Consider the following 14,408-nt stretch of genomic DNA (forward strand, 5'->3'; position numbering starts at 1 on the left):
AGCTGGTCCTCCTCCTCCCATCGTGCCACCTTCCCAGATGTTGATCCCCTCCTCTGAGATGGCTCCATCCACACCTCACCCGCCAATCACCAACAGTACCTGCACTCAGGCAGTTCCCCCCAGATCCTGCACTATATCACCACACACATCTGATCCTCACATACATCCTAAGAACCAACCACAAAGAAGCCCCCCGTCATCCAATACTACCTTGGACTGGAACAACTGAACCACGTCTTCGTCAGGGCTTTGATTATCTAACATCGTGCCCTGAAATGTGGGACATCCTACCCAAGATAAGATACTTCCATTCCCTCCCAAAGTGGTGTTCAACCGCCCACCCAACATCCACAACATTCTAGTCCATCCCTATGCCACTCCCACCCCCAATCCCCTGCCACAGGGATCATACCCTTGTGGAAGACCCAGATACAAGACCTGTCCAATCCACCCGCCCAGCACCTCCTACTCCAGTCCTGTCATAGGCTTATCCTACCCCATCAGAGGCCAAGCCATCTGTGAAAGCAGCCGTATTATATACCAGCTCTGCTGCAACCACTGCCCAGTGTTTTACCTTGGAATGACAACCAACCAGCTGTCAATCAGAATGAACGGCCACCATCAAACTTGCCAAAAAGAAGGTGGACCACCCGGTGGCACAGCATGCGAGATTTCGATGGCTGCTTCACACACTGTGCCATCTGGATCCTCCCCACCACCACCAGCTTTTCTGAGCTACACAGATGGGAGCTATCCTTTGCTCCCATAATCTCCATGGCCAATATCCAACCCCACCACTACTCCCAGTGCTGCTCCTCATTGACCCCTCATGGCACCCAGACCTTGTGTAGCTGACCTAAGGTAACTCGCTGTCCCCCACCAAACAGTGAATCTGGTTGTTTTGGTGGTCTACATGTTATGTTGTGTGTGTGTGTGTGTGTGTGTGTGTGTGTGTGTGTGTGTACGAGCGCGGCCGCCCGCACACACACACGCGCACACACACACACACACACACACACACACACACACACACACACACACACACACACACACACACTCTCTCTCTCTCTCTCTCTCTTCTCGTACAGCTTGAGAAAGGAATTCCATTCCGAAAGCTAGCAAAGTAAAGCTCTGTACCTTGCGTGTGGGAGTACGTCGATGACACAGCACTTCAGCCTTTGGGTGAGTCATCTCCTTTATTCCTATATAATTCATTATTTTCAGCCAGAACTTTCTGTACAAACTTAAAAATTTGGTTATCTGTCGTTCTTGGACATTCTGGTGGAACAATGACACTCTGGAACAATGACTCTCTGGATCATTCACTTTACCATAAGCCCAGTAACACAAATTTATGTAGCCGAGCGGTCTAAGGCGCTGCAGTCATGGACTGTACGGCTGGTCCCGGCGGAGGTTTGAGTCCTCCCTTGGGCATGGGTGTGTGTATGTTTGTCCTTAGGATAATTTAGGTTAAGTAGTGTGTAAGCTTAGGGACTGATGGCCTTAGCAGTTAAGGCCCATAAGATTTCACACACATTTTTGAACAAATTTATGATTACGCTTGTCACTTGTTGGAAACAGTGAGGGTACTTAACGCACTTACAGATGGAGTAAACAGAGTTTCGGGTTCTGGAAATTTGCCAAAGGTGCTCATCCATCTAAAAGTAGTCTTTAAGAAAAAGGGATAATCTATCTGGTAAATCAACAGGGCATTATGAGACAGAGCAAAATAACAGTAATTAGACAAGGGCACTACACCAGAAAAATCTTTAGCTTTTCCTTCATTCACTGACAACCTCTCACTCAAGGTTGGTCCTCCAGAAATTTCAAGTTCAAATGGTTTTCCATCTGCCATCAAAGATTGCAGATCACTTGACAGGTGAAGAATTATTTACACTGAAGCGACAAAGTTGTGGGATACCTTCAAATATCATCTAAGAGCTCCTTTTGCCTGGAAGTCCCTTGCACTAATCTTGAACCATGTCACCTCTACAGCTGTCCATAATTGCGAAAGTATTTCCATTGCAGGATTTCAAGCATGAAGTGACCTCTCATGTCCCATAAATGCTCGATGTGATTCATGTTGGGTCATCTGGGTAGCCAAATCATTCAGTCAAATTGTCCAGAATGTTCTTGAAACAAATTGCGAGTAATGGGGGCCACGCATCGTCATCCATGAAAGTTCCGTCGTTGCTTGGAAACATGAAATCCATGAAAGTTGGCAAAGGGTTTCCAGATAGCTGAACACAACCATTTGCAGTCAATCACTGGTTCAGTTGGACCAGAGAACCAAGTCCATTCAATGTAAACACAGCCCACTTCAATACGGAGCCACCGCCATCTTGTACAGTGCCTTGCTGACAACTTGAGTCCAGGGATTCGTGGGTCTGCGCCACACTTTAACCCTACCATCAGTTCTTACCAACTGAAATCAGGACTCATCTGAACTGCCCACAGTTTTCCAGTTGTCTAAGATCTAACCGACACGATCACGAGGCCAGGTGAGGCGCTGTAGGCGACTACATTCTGTTAGCACTCGGTAACACAATAAAACCCATTATTTTCAGAATATGCTCACAGCAAAGTTGACAGCAGGCTGAGATCAACGGTGGGCAGCAACCCACTGGGAGGGGAGTTTCATATTTCTACCATTGAGGGTATTGTATGCTGGCAGTGTTGTCGGCCTAGTTATGATGGGATATCAAATAAAACTGACTGGACTGGGGCTTTTTTGGTAGTACGAAGGACACAGTATGTTATCCGGGATGAAAAGTCATCGCAAAATGTAGCATTAACTTTAGGTGTGCCCAAGGGAAGTATACTTGGACTTGCTGCTTATGTTGTACATTTATGACTTTCCATACAATATAAACAGAACCCTCAGACTTTTTGCAAATGATGCAGTTACCTGCAATGAAGTACTGTCTGAAGAAAAGCTACAAAATACTCAGTAGGATCTTGACAAGATTTCAAAGTGTTGCAAAGATTGGACACTTGCTTTAAATGTCCAGAAATGTAAAGTTGCGCACTTCACATGAAAACAGCTAGTATCCTATGCCTACAGTATCAATGAGTCACAATAAGAATCTGTCAACTCATGTGAATACCTGTGTCTAATTCTTTGTACAGATATGGAATGGAATGACAACACAGGATAAGTCGTAGGTAAAGCAGATGTTAGACTTTATTTCATTGGTAGAACACAACAGAAATGCAGTAGTTCACAAATGAGATTGCTTACGAATCACTCGTGCAACCCACCCTAGAATACTGCTAAAGTGTTTGGGATCCTTACCAGAGAAGGTTAACGGAATATTGAATGTATACACAAAAGGGCAGTACAAGCAGTCACAGGTTTTCTGACCCAACAAATAGTGTCAGAGATGCTGAAGAAACTGAACTGGCAGACAGCAGAATCCCCACAAAGCCTATTTACAAAGTTTCAAGGAACAACATTACATGATGAGTCTAGAAATGTAGTACAACTGCGTACATATAGATCTGTAGGGACCATGAGACAAAGATTAGATTAATTACAGTGTGCACAAAGGAGGTACTTAAGCAGTCATTCTTCCTGCACTTTATATGTAAATGGAAGCAGCTCACATAACTGATATAATGGGAAGTGCTCTCTGCCATGCACTTCACTCTGGTTTGCAGAGTATGGCTGTAATAGTAGTACTTGCACTAGTAGTAAACAATATATGCCTGCAATGCAGTACAGCTTTACCAGATAAAACAAGCAGTAGCAGAAAATGGCTGAACACCCAAACCATTGTCTAACACAACTTCACTCATTCCACAGTCCTGAAGGCTCTCCTCTACAATGGGTTTATGGAAAATGGTTTGTGTGTGTGTGTGTGTGTGTGTGTGTGTGTGTGTGTGAGGCAACAGGATGTATTTGTCTACTTACAAGCACCTGGTGCTCCGTCTTTATGTCTTTTCCCTGCTGCTGAGCCAAATCCCACAGCGACATAGGCAACGAAGGAAGCTGCCCGGGAGGCACGGACGATGTCGACGAGACGGGTGGTGTGGGCGTCGTCACTGCTGCGTTCATCCAGGGTGCAGCAGTTCCCACTCCCAAGCTGTAGCCGGCAGGCACGCTGCCACCCCACACGGAGTCTACCTGCACAGGTGGAAGCCGCGGCTGAAGCCGGCGACAGGAAACTTTTGAAAGTTAAGCTCAGTTTGACACTGTACCCGACGTTCAAATTCTATAGTGCTATAATTTCTTAACTACTGCAGGTTATGTCAAATTCTATGTATTGTCCTTTGCCACAAAGATAATATATTAATTTTAAGTACACTGCCATTTCATGTAGCCTTATTTTGAATATTTCGAGTTACAAGCTTACACTGTAGAGTGGTGCTAGGCACTGTTGCCATATTTTTAGCTCTGTTGCCAATTATGCACCAGCAGTTTAGGACAGAGTGAGTGTGTATATGCTGTACAGATGGAGAGTTGTAGCACACAAGCATTACTATTAAGCAAAAGGTACAATTTTAACGTGTGTGTTTGTGTTTATGGGGAGGGGAGGGGGCGGGGGGTGGAGGTGGTGTACGTTGCTGTAAATTCTCCTCTAATTTCAACTAATGGATGCAAAGTGGGTAACTATGGAACTAACATACACGTACTCAAGAGGTACTGTTAGGCCAACAATAGCTTGAATTTTATTCATTTATTTTCTTTAAATATGATGTCAGACAAACATGTGTACCAATGGTATCTGAACCAATTCTAAGACAAAAAGATTTTTGTAACAAAAAATGCAATCTCATGTAACTACTGTAGAATGAAATCTTTATCTACTGCATCATCAGTCAAAACCCTGATGACGACATCAAAACAGATGACACATTTTATTGACTTATATGAATGCATCTTGTTGGTTCCTTTGGATATGTCCGAAAGAACAGACACCATGCAGACACCACAGCTGTGATATATATTATATAAATTAAAGGTGGAGGGAGAGAGAGAGGAAAAGGAAGGTAAGAAAAGGAGCTACAGATGTCAGCTGTATCGGAACATTATGGGGAGTCAGCAAAAATTTGTGCCGGACCGGGACTCGAAACTGGGATCCCCAGCTTACTACGCAGCTGTGTTAACCACTGCACCACCTGGGCATAACATTTATCGCATTAAGCGGGCTATTACTGTACACCTCCTGGCCAACCCACATTCCCACCTAATGTCACTTATCCACAGTCCTACCCATGTCCTCCGATCGAGATGCCCGCAGGTGGCGGAAAGTTATTGTGCATCTGTACTAAAGGTGGTGGTGTAATTGCCCATCTAGGCGAATCGATTACACGAATGCGTGGGAATGTGGGTCGGCTGGTAGTCGAGCCAAGAGAGTCCGCACAATTGCAATGATCACTGAGTCCAGATGGCACAGCAGTTAATGCAACTGCCTAATAAGCAGGAATTGTTGGGTTCAAATCCCAATCTGGTACACACTTTCACTTATCACCACTGATTCTACATGACGTTTATACAGTTAATGTCAATAGTTCTTTCCCTTTCCTTCCCCCTCCCCCCTCCTCCAATTTACATAATATGTATCGCAGCTGCGGATTCTGTGTGGTCTGTTCTTTCAGACACATCCAAAAGAACGGACACCACACATTCGTATAACTGATTTGTCGAGAAGGGCAACGGATCCACCACCTTCAGTGCAGGTGCTCAATAACGCTGGGTCTCCTGTAGATCTCTCACAGAAGTGAGCACGGAGGATACGGACAAGAGACTGCAAACACGTGGCACTCGGTGGGAATGTGTGTGTAGGCCAGGAGGCATGAAGAGGTAGTCCGTGCGTTTGCGATAAACGGTGTCTGGATAGTGCAGTGGTTAACACAACTGCCTAGTAAGCAGGAGGTTCCGTTCCGAACACGTTTTCACTCTTTCGCTGCTGACTCTACATAAAGTTCCAATGCAGTTGACATCGATAGTTCCCTCCCTTTCCTTTCTCCCTCCTTCACCTTCAATTTACATAATATTTTTACGACAATGGAATTGAAAACTAGACTGTTTGATACAATAAGTGCCTTAATATTGGTGGAATTAGGTCAGGCAAACGATTACAGTAAAGGCTTTCATGTAATAATACAACTGTTTAAAAATGGGCATTTGTATTTGTCTAATACCAAAATTGTAAAAATGTTTAACAAACACGCCATTTAGAACATGCTCATCCTCCACGGGCAAAATTCAACTTTACGCAGACATATACACAAAGCAACTGAAGAGCAACTGATACCAGTTAAAATCCTACACAAGGTTCTGGAAAGAACATTACCTACCGGAGGCATAGCGGGAGGCTTCCCTGCATTCAATGTCTGCAGCAAAGTCCTGCCGGGACCGTCCGAATCGAGTCCTATGCCACCTCCGAGCGGTTGGCCGCCGGGAGGTGGGACACTGGGGGCCGACGACACCGACGGCAGGCCGCCACTCATCTGCTGGATCAGCTGCTGCAGCGGATCCACCAGGGCGTGCGGTGGCGGGGGCGGCGGTTGGTGTTCTTTCGGGGCAACGGCGGCAGCTACTGCTCCCTGCACACGGCACCGGCATCTCACTTCACACTGACGAGCCCTCTGACAAGTTTTACATAAACAGGTCACTGCTGTGTCATTTATATAAGAATAGGGACGTATGGTCACCAATTCTATTCTGACACACTTATCGGTTGAAGCATCCGGGATAGCTGGTGGACGTTCTCAGTTTCTCGAGTCAGGACATACCGACGCAAACCTCCGTTTGCAAGATCCAGCTCGAGCCACACTGCAGAATACACTTCGAGAACAGTACACAATCAAATTCTGCATGAAACTTGAGACGTCTGCTGCCAAAATGTTTCCAGGGATTGAACAGACACTTGGGAATCAACGTCTGTAAAAATGCAACATGTTTTCTATATATGACAGTAGTATCTGTTCCCAAAAGAACAGTTACCGTTGATGATCACGCAGCTTTGCTAGAAATGAAATGATAATTAAATGGACACCCTAGCTGCAAACAGGTGTTGATATACTTCATTGGGAACATGTTGATAATGTGTGCCCCGACCGGGTCTCGAACCCGGGATCCCCTGCTTACATGGCAGATCCTCTATCCATCTGAGCCACCGAGGGCACAGAGGATAGTGAGACCCACATTCCCAATATGTCCACACCATTCATAGTATGCCTAACAGATGTTTGCCCATCATACTTATTACTCGTGGCAGATTAATCTACCGAGTTTTGGTGAGACAGAGTGTTTTTGGAAGACCAAGATGTTTTCCAATGATGAAATGTGCTCTGAATACATGGCAAAATCTGAGAGTTAAGACAGTGTGATGAATTTAGGAGCTTTTGAACATAGACCATAGAATGAATGTTCATCAGATGGCTCAAACTCTGAGCATAGCAAAAACCGTTGACCGTGACATTGTAACTGTGTAAAATTGGTTCTCACAATTTTGAAAGGAGATCGCAACACCAACTGACTGCTTGTTTGTGAACTACTACTAGAACTGTATAGGTATGATGATACTATCTTTGAACAATATTATAATGTAGGACATATGATTTTTTTTTTAATAGAACTCCAAAAGAGGCAGACCTCCGACTGGCACACCTTGCAATCAACATACCCCGAGGAAACATTCGTAAGCAGTTACGAAGTGTAGGCAATGCTTACTGCAATTTTCAATGCTAGTGATCTTGTTCGCCACGTGCCGGTTGCTCCACGAAGACGGTTTGGTGAAGGTTTATCTGCTCAAAAACACAAATGCTTCCCCAGCCCGCCTACAGTCTCAACTGCACTTTTTTCATCTGCACAATTCAGACACCCTCAAAAAGACAGTTTTGAGACCACTGACAATGTGAAATCCACTGTTACATTTGCCCTAAAGGACACTCAAATACAGACCTTTCAGGATGAATACAGCAATCAGAAATCTTGCTGCCAAAACTGTATTGATTCAGGGTAGTCCTATTTTGAAGACTGTTAATGCATGGTACCACTCTCAACAACAAATAAGTTTTTATGGACCTGGTTACCCTGTATCCCGTGGTGAAGCAACAATATTTGCCTACTGACAAAGTTTCACAGTTTAATGCAATCATTTGTGCGTGTGAGAGTGCGACTATGTTCATTTTCTCGTTAAGTTGGTGCTACAGTAGCTCTTCTGTAAACAACTAGTCCATAATTTTGTTATTCTGTCTGGGTATAGATTAATTAGTCCACGTCAGGATACTTGGCCGAGTTGAAGTAGCAGTACTGAAATTAACAATGTACGGAACATATTGAGTCTACCCTTAATTATCTCTGCCAGGCCAGAGCAGTAATGATGCACCAATGCCCATATCAAGAGAGTGGTGGATGCAGTCACCCAGTGGAGAAGAAGAAGATTTTGAGAGAACACGAGTAATTGTGAATTAATGTCATTTCAATAGAAATCTGAACAGGAGAGAATATTAGAGTTAGTCAAACCCAGCGTTAGTTTAGGGAGAGCGTCAAATGTGAATGAAGTGTGGAATCAGACGTGAAATTGTAGTCACTGTTATTAAGAATAATTTTGGATACGATGAAGGAATGATCATCATATAATAGCAAGCACACTATGAGCACTGGCTAGCTCAAAGAGAACTGTAAAACTTTGTGAGAGGAACTGTGGAATGAATGCCAATTAGGCAATGCACCAGAGCCATTTTCTCTACACTTAAACCACAATAATGTCAATGTTCATTTGACTCTGTATAGCTTCAAGAGAATTTTCATGATTTTATATATTTTTGTTAGGGAATGATATGCAGGAATAATAGTTTTTGATAAGGTAGGTTTCACTAGGTGTATGATTACAGAGCAACATGATGCATGTAACTTGGGCATAAATCTGTCCCATAGAGCAGTCAATAACTATCCAGCCTGACGTCAAACAATCCTGACAGCAATCAAAGCGGAACAACTTTATAATAACCAATAGTGCAGCAAGGCATTGCAGAATTTCGATAAAGTCATGGCATATAAGAAAATTTTTTTTTTTTTTTGGACATGTAGTTTAGGCTGCTGATGTTTACGTAATAAACAATATAAACATGAAGTATTGCTTAACTGGCTATTCTACCCCTCTGTCTTTGCTGTCCACACCACCATCTGATCGTAACTGGCAATTTCACAGTACACTGAAATAGTGACTTGTAACTAGCGATCCAAAAAATTCACAAATTGCAGTAAATAAATATAGATGCCCATTCTGCCTCAAAATGCAAAACTACCTACTAGACGCTATTTCATAGCGATTGTGTCCAAATGTAGTATTTTATGAGAGAGTATTTGAAATGGCCTTTATTTTCTGCATATAAATACAGTATAGCCCTGCTTTTACATTCCCAGAATTAACATTTTCCCGCTGTTTACAAAATTATTTGTCAGTCCCGTCAAATTTCCTATGCCTACAATATTAATTTGCACCTGATTTTGTGTCAATATACAGGGTGATCAAAAAACTCAGTATAAATTTGAAAACTTAATAAACCACAGAATAATGTTGATAGAGAGGTAAAAATTGACACACATGCTTGGAATGACATGGGGTTTTATTGGGAGGGGGGGGGGGGTGTTCACAAAATGTCCGACAGATGGCGCTGGACAGCAAAACGTCAGTAACTGCTACCGTGACGGGTGAGAGGTACGCTGATATGTTACACAATCGCATCATCCCCAGCCTGGCTGGAACGTACGATGCTTATGCAGGATGGCGCTCCAACCCATATTGCTAGACACGTGAAAAAGATCTCTTGCGCGCGTCATTTGGTGGTGATTGTGTGCTAAGCAGCCACTTTCATCATGCTTGGCCTCCCAGGTCCCCCAGACCTCAGTCCGTGCGATTATTGGCTTTAGGGTTACCTGAAGTCGCAAGTGTATTGTGATTGACCAACATCTCTAGGGATGCTGAAAGACAACATCCAGATGCCAATGCCTCACCATAACTCCGGACATGCTTTACAGTGCTGTTCACAACATTATTCCTCGACTACAGCTATTGTTGAGGAATGATGGACATATTGAGCATTTCCTGTAAAGAACATCATCTTTGCTTTGTCTTACTTTGTTATGCTAATTATTGTTTTTCTGATCAGATGAAGAGCCATCTGTCAGACATTTTTGAACTTTTGTATTTTTTTTGGTTCTAATACAACCCCATGTCATTCCAAGCATGTGTGTCAATTTGTACCTTTCTATCTACACTATTCCGTGATTTATCCAGTTTTCAAATTTATACTGACTTTTTGATCACCCGGTATTTATAATTTTCCCGCGATTTATGCATTACAAAAAAATGTTTGTGGACAAAATATGATGCTGGCATAATGTTGGCCATCCAGTAGTGTTTACAAATATTAATTGGTTACGTTTCTTGACACCAGGGCACTCTATTAAGCGGATTTGAACGGGTAAACGATTAAAAGTTGTAACAATTCGTGCCATATCTCCCGCCGCTGCCCAGCTCTACATGGCATGGTGGCTGATGGGAGAATATAACTAGGTGCGTTCGAATGAAGATATCATAACCAATCACAACCATTTCCAAACTGTCTCTACTGCGCAAATACAGTTTTGTGATTGTTGCAATCATCGTGACACCTTTGTCGAACCATATTTAGCATGTTTCGGTGTATGGCCACGTGGAGCACTAGTTGACACCGTCATTCACTTTGTGTTGCTCAAATGCTTTTAGTGTAGACACAGTCCCGGTATGTACTTCTTTCGTGCTGAGCAAAACATGTTTCGTGAATTTATTCTCATTGTCAAGTGCAATATTTACGTATGTATTTTTTGTGATGTTACACAACAATGTGAGTGGTAGTTTGCGTGTGTGTGTGTGGTTTTCTACATAACTGATGAGAAACAGTACCTGATAACCTCAAAAAGACGCAGAATAACACATATTCAAACACTATACAAAATACTTAATTACATATTTGCACTTGACAACGAGGAAAAAACTCTCGAAATGCGTCATGCTAAGCACGAAAAAATACGTAACTAGTGCAGTATTTCATTATTTAAATAATGAATGACAGCTGCATGCTTTCCAAAAACATCAATTATTATGTTTGAAATTAAGTCAATCATTTCCACTTCCCAGACAGTTATCAATTCCAGTTATATCAGCAGTTTTTACTAGCTATTTATTAGATAATAAAAAAGTCACTGACAAGTCTTTTGATGCCTGTTCTGTACATACATCATACATAAAGTGGGGTATCCTATACGTAACTTTTACAGCTTAAAACAATATTTCCAACATTTTACATTTTCCTGCATTTTACACTATTTTTTTAAGTCTCTTGGAAAGTGTAAAAGCGAGGTTTTACTGAATTGAAAATGTAGCCAATTTTCAGTTACTTATATTGCACATTATTTGGTGAAGCACAATTTGGAAAGCTAACATGCATACAAATGTGTTTGGAAAATAAAAAGTTCTTGAACACAACAAAGTGTCAGTGTATTCAATGTTCTGGTGGCACATCAATTGTGGCCAGTAGAATGGCCTACATATGACACATGCTGTGTAATGCAACATGGGGTTCTGCCATGTGACCTAGCATCTCAGAACAAAGAAACACATACATTTGTCTTCCAACTGATGTTCAAAAGTTGGTATAGTGCAGACATATTTAATGTGGCAGTTTCGGGTGCTGGACGTTTTGAACTGTGGTTGTTTCAAATACTGGGAGAGGTTGGGACTGAACTACCTTATTTATGAAACTGCTAACCACAGCAATCAATTACAGGGTAGCTGTTACTGAATGCTTTGTGTTGCGCACATTGCTTCTTGTTTTCTTTTCTTATTTTTAATGAGTGCAGAGACTAATCGTGGGATGTCACCGAGTTCGGGTATGACCGTCACAACACCCGAAGGGATCAGCAATCGGCAATCGTAGGCCAGTTCTGCTTTCCCAGGAACACAGAACATAGGTGTTGGCTGCTGCCCTGCAACAAGGAGGCGGGACTTCTTTCTTCCCACTGCTCTTATCCCCTCTGGTGGTCAACAGTCTAGTTTGTTTACGTTCATGGCAACTGACAATTTATTGTGTCCACACTCCGCAACCAGCAAACAACAACTGTCAACATATTTTGACTACGCCAAAACCCTTCCGAGTAACTTGGGACTAGAATCATTTTCGTTTCTACTTCACGACAAGTGCCTTGTCAGTTCAGTAAGTAGGATTTTCAACTACCGATTGTTTGGCTACGAATATTCATGAAAGGTCAAACTTTATATTCTACAGATTTTGTGATTATCAAACTGGGTGGGAAGAGAAAAATAATGACAAAAACACATATGAGAGAAACACTCAGTTCACCTCAGTGAAAATGTTGCTGCTTCACAACAGGAAGTCATTTGCTGAAAGCTTAAGTAGATCCAAAAGAAGAAAACAAAGACCATTTCAGCAAAAATAAGTTTTTATAAAAGCAGACACTCCAGTCCAAAAGCTTCTATTAATAACTAAGGCTTTCTCTTCAGGCACACAGCATGGCAGCCTTTTGAATTTATACCTCTACTCATTTCACCAATTCGACTCCCTCATACAAATCAACTACCTAGAGTCGACGCACAGAAGTCTAGTGAGAAAACCACACAACAGCCAACAGTCCGCTTACCATCTGCATCTGGGAGATGAGCTGGGCAACGGGGTTGGTCGCGGACACGGGCTGGGGTTGCGCGGACGGGGGTGGGGGCGGCGGCTGCTGCGCGGGCTGCGGTCCCGGCTGCTGTTGCGCCGCGGCCACCGAGAAGAGGTCCACAATGGACGGCGGAGGCACCGACACGGGGGGCACCAACGGCGGCACACCCAGCATCTGCTGCAGTGCCAGCCGCTCTGTCACCAGCTGCCGGCAGCACCACACTTTCGTACACACACTAATCGTACTGCCTTATGCAAACACGGTGACTGACTTGTAAAATACTATTATATGGAATAGCCAGAAACAGGACAAAAATCTTGTAAGGGTGTTGCGGGGTAGGTTGTGCTGAGAATCTGTAAGAAAAAAATTTGATATGCTGCACTGCTTCAGAGTTAAATAGCACGGGAGATAGGCAATCGGACCATTGTGCACACGAATTTGACTGGCCCACCAGATACAATTAGTTTCAGTTGCTCTCACAGCATAGAGGACAGAGTATGAGATGGCCCAGCCACTGGCTCGGGATCAATTCTTACTACCGTCCGATGTACAATTTCTGTATTGCTTTCCCATTCAGTTTTAGGAAACCAAACGAAAAATACAATTGGTGACACCATCTCTTGCAGGCCGCTCAAATTTGTGCACGCAATGGCCCGATTGTCTAACTTCAATGGTAATTAACTCTGAAATGGTGCAATGTATCAAATTCTTTTTCTTAACAACTATTTCCCAGACAACCCACCATTTGTCAAAAACAAAGGAAATGGTGGATACTAAATTCTAGGAAACTAAATTATAAATCAAATAAATTTCTAGACGTAACAGGGACTGTGTTGATTTATAGGTGGGAACAATGAAATAAAAGGAGTGCTATAAACACTTCAGCTTTCAGATGAAGTCCTCCTCCACAAGTAGAAACGCACAAACATTCACGCAATAACAAAAAAATGGTTCAAATGGCTCGGAGCACTATGGGACTTAACTTCTGAGGTCATCAGTCCCCTAGAACTTAGAACTACTTAAACCGAACTAACCTAAGGACATCACACACATCCATGCCCGAGGCAGGATTCGAACCCGCGACCGAAGTGTTCCAGAGTGTAGCGCCTAGAACCGCTCGGCCACCCCGGCCGGCTCACGCAATAACAACTCGGACACAAACAGCTACTTTCTCTGGGCGCTGAGACCTGATTCTTGTGGCGTCTGACGTGAGCAGCAATCTAGTTGGTGCAGACAGCTGAGTTAAGGAAGAGGCATGGAAAGGGGAGAGGGAGAGTAGCAGGGTAGGAGTGCGGGAAAACATTAGTGCTGTGTGTGTGTGTGTGTGTGTGTGTGTGTGTGTGTGTGTGAGGGCGCGCGCAAGCGCGCGCGTGGTGCAAGGATGTGATGGGAACAAGGTATGGCTGCTAGTAGAACATCGGTAGGCTACACATGGTGGGGGTGAGATGTGAGAAGTAGAGGAGAGGAAAGGACTAAGTACATCAGCAGGGCAGAAGGAGATTGTAGTACTGGGGTGGGACCAGGAGAAGAGAGAGGTGGTGAAGGGCAGAGACTACGGACTATGAAGGTTGAGGCCAAAGGGTTACAGGAACAAAGGATACATTATAAGGTGATAGCCCAGCAGCAACATACCGAAAAGTTGGTGCTGCTGGGAAGAATCCAGATGTCACAGGTTGTGAAGTAGTCAAAGTGAAGCATACAGTACTGTGCAGTATATCCTGTAAACAGG

General features: G+C 43.4%; 1 protein-coding gene across 7 annotated transcripts in view; it reads right to left on the reverse strand.

Annotated features, from left to right (window-relative positions):
• LOC126108973 (GRB10-interacting GYF protein 2) overlaps positions 1-14,408 on the reverse strand; it is a 187,277-nt gene that overhangs the window by 76,395 nt on the left and 96,474 nt on the right. For 6 of the 7 annotated variants that reach the window (XM_049914372.1, XM_049914373.1, XM_049914374.1 and 3 more), the window contains 3 exons: positions 12,656-12,883; positions 6,304-6,552; positions 3,914-4,147 (listed from right to left, as the gene is read on the reverse strand). In XM_049914372.1, the coding sequence (XP_049770329.1) occupies positions 3,914-4,147; positions 6,304-6,552; positions 12,656-12,883 (711 nt within the window). Of the gene's footprint in view, positions 1-3,913; positions 4,148-6,299; positions 6,553-12,655; positions 12,884-14,408 lie in introns of all 7 variants that reach the window. The other variant, XM_049914376.1, reaches the window with a different exon arrangement.

The sequence above is a fragment of the Schistocerca cancellata genome, chromosome 11 (assembly GCF_023864275.1).
Source record: "Schistocerca cancellata isolate TAMUIC-IGC-003103 chromosome 11, iqSchCanc2.1, whole genome shotgun sequence".
In the NCBI taxonomy this organism is placed as follows: domain Eukaryota; kingdom Metazoa; phylum Arthropoda; class Insecta; order Orthoptera; family Acrididae; genus Schistocerca; species Schistocerca cancellata.